We start from the raw sequence: 1758 nt of genomic DNA on the forward strand, positions 1-1758 counted from the left end.
AATATAATATAATATAATATAATATAATATAATAGTTTTTGTGCAATTTAAATTATGCTTCAGAATGCAATTTTTTAATGGAAATATTATTCATATTTTTTCAAATGCATTCACATTTGAATTTACATCACCTACTGATCTGAAAAATTCTACAATGTTTGCTGCTTAAAATTATTATTGTAAGTTTCTAACCATTGTTTTCAGTACTGTATGGTGTGAAGATTTGGTACACGAACATCGTCCATATGAACATATATTTTTAATAAGGCAACAAACTTACCAATAACCTGTTGTGAATTGCAGGAGTTTGCAGATGCAATATTCCACCTGGTGCGAGAAAAATACACAGAGCTGGCCGGCTGCTCCTCACTGCTGCACGCACGTCACAAAGGCCTAGCGGGCATCGTCATGACCAGAGGTATGGCATCATTTCAATCGGCCTATGAATTATTTAAGAAGTTCAGTAAGGGGAGAGAAAGCACCTCTAAGTCTCTGTGTGTCCTCTGAGTGTGGAGCTTTGGATGAAATATTTAGTACTTTATCACCTGTGAAAAAGCAACAGACAAAGTTGCACATATATCAGAATGGAGTCAAAGAGCAGATGAAGAATAGACTATAATGATTTACAGGCAATGACATCTTGCTTTTTCTTCTTTAGAACAATATTAAAGGGGATGTGTGCAATATTTCCAGAAGTTAAAATACTTTCCCTTATCCCAGATTGATATTCAGTGTGAACTATTAGTCTTTCAGGCTGATTCCCCTGAAAGGTGTGAACACTGTGGCTCTGTTTTTAGATTAAGCATCCAACCATCCTGGCATAGCAACAGAGCAACCAATGACGTGGGTTTGGGGTCTGTGAGAAAAGAAAACACTTGATTTGTTTGGATGACTGTGAAAAACTCACTTTACCAGTACGTTGCTATGCGGTTGCTAGGGTTGTTGAAAAGGCATCTGTAGGTTGTTGTTGTTAGGGTGTTGTAGGCGGTGTTTTGGGTGGTTGTTTTTATCCACCAGATGAAAATCACAATGCTGGCAAAGTATTATACAGTCCATAGACCAAATGGTGTGGGACAAGTTACATGCCAAAGTTTAATATTTATTAATGTCTAATTTTTGTGATCAATTTCTGCTGTTTAACATTTTTAACATAAAAGGTACAGCTAAATGTGACATTTATTATAATGGGTTTATGTGAATATCGTTTTAAGTTTACTTCAGTTAAAAGTTGTTAATGTTCTGTAATTGGTAATAAATGATAGATAAAATCAATATGATAATTTCAGTAATTCTGTAATGTTGAATGGCTATAATTATATTTTATCTTATTAATAGAGGCATTTACTTAGTAAAAAGATGCAATTAAACAAATATTTATAACTGAAAGTTAAAATACTGTCTTTGTTGTTTCCACATAAATTTGGAGATTCAGTTTGAAAATGTATTATGATTACAATTTTGAATGTTTTGTGCCATTTATTATCATTAATTGCATAAATTGGTGCAATTAATTGCTTTTTAATTAACTGTTTTTTTTCAATTGATCGACAGCCCTAATATTTAGGGTTAGGGGGTTGTTTAAATCAGGGTTATTATAGTTAACTAAAACTAAACCTGAAACTAAAATTAAAACAATGTAAAAATGTTGTTACTTGAAATAAATAAATGTTAACACAAATAAATTAAAAATACAATCTAAAATCAAATATAAAATATAAAGCTTTTTTCTGACTAAAAAACATTCTCTTTTCCTAAACT

The 1758-nt window shown here is 31.7% G+C and overlaps 1 protein-coding gene across 1 annotated transcript in view; it reads left to right on the forward strand.

The window, feature by feature from the left end:
* Nucleotides 1–1758, forward strand: part of LOC107683482 (double-stranded RNA-specific editase B2-like) — a 59394-nt gene that overhangs the window by 31523 nt on the left and 26113 nt on the right. The window contains exon 3 of the mRNA XM_016479539.1: nt 304–418. Within this exon, the coding sequence (XP_016335025.1) occupies nt 304–418 (115 nt within the window). The remainder of the gene's footprint in view (nt 1–303; nt 419–1758) is intronic.

The sequence above is a fragment of the Sinocyclocheilus anshuiensis genome, unplaced genomic scaffold, assembly GCF_001515605.1.
Source record: "Sinocyclocheilus anshuiensis isolate Anshui unplaced genomic scaffold, SAMN03320099.WGS_v1.1 scaffold1451, whole genome shotgun sequence".
In the NCBI taxonomy this organism is placed as follows: Eukaryota; Metazoa; Chordata; class Actinopteri; order Cypriniformes; family Cyprinidae; genus Sinocyclocheilus; species Sinocyclocheilus anshuiensis.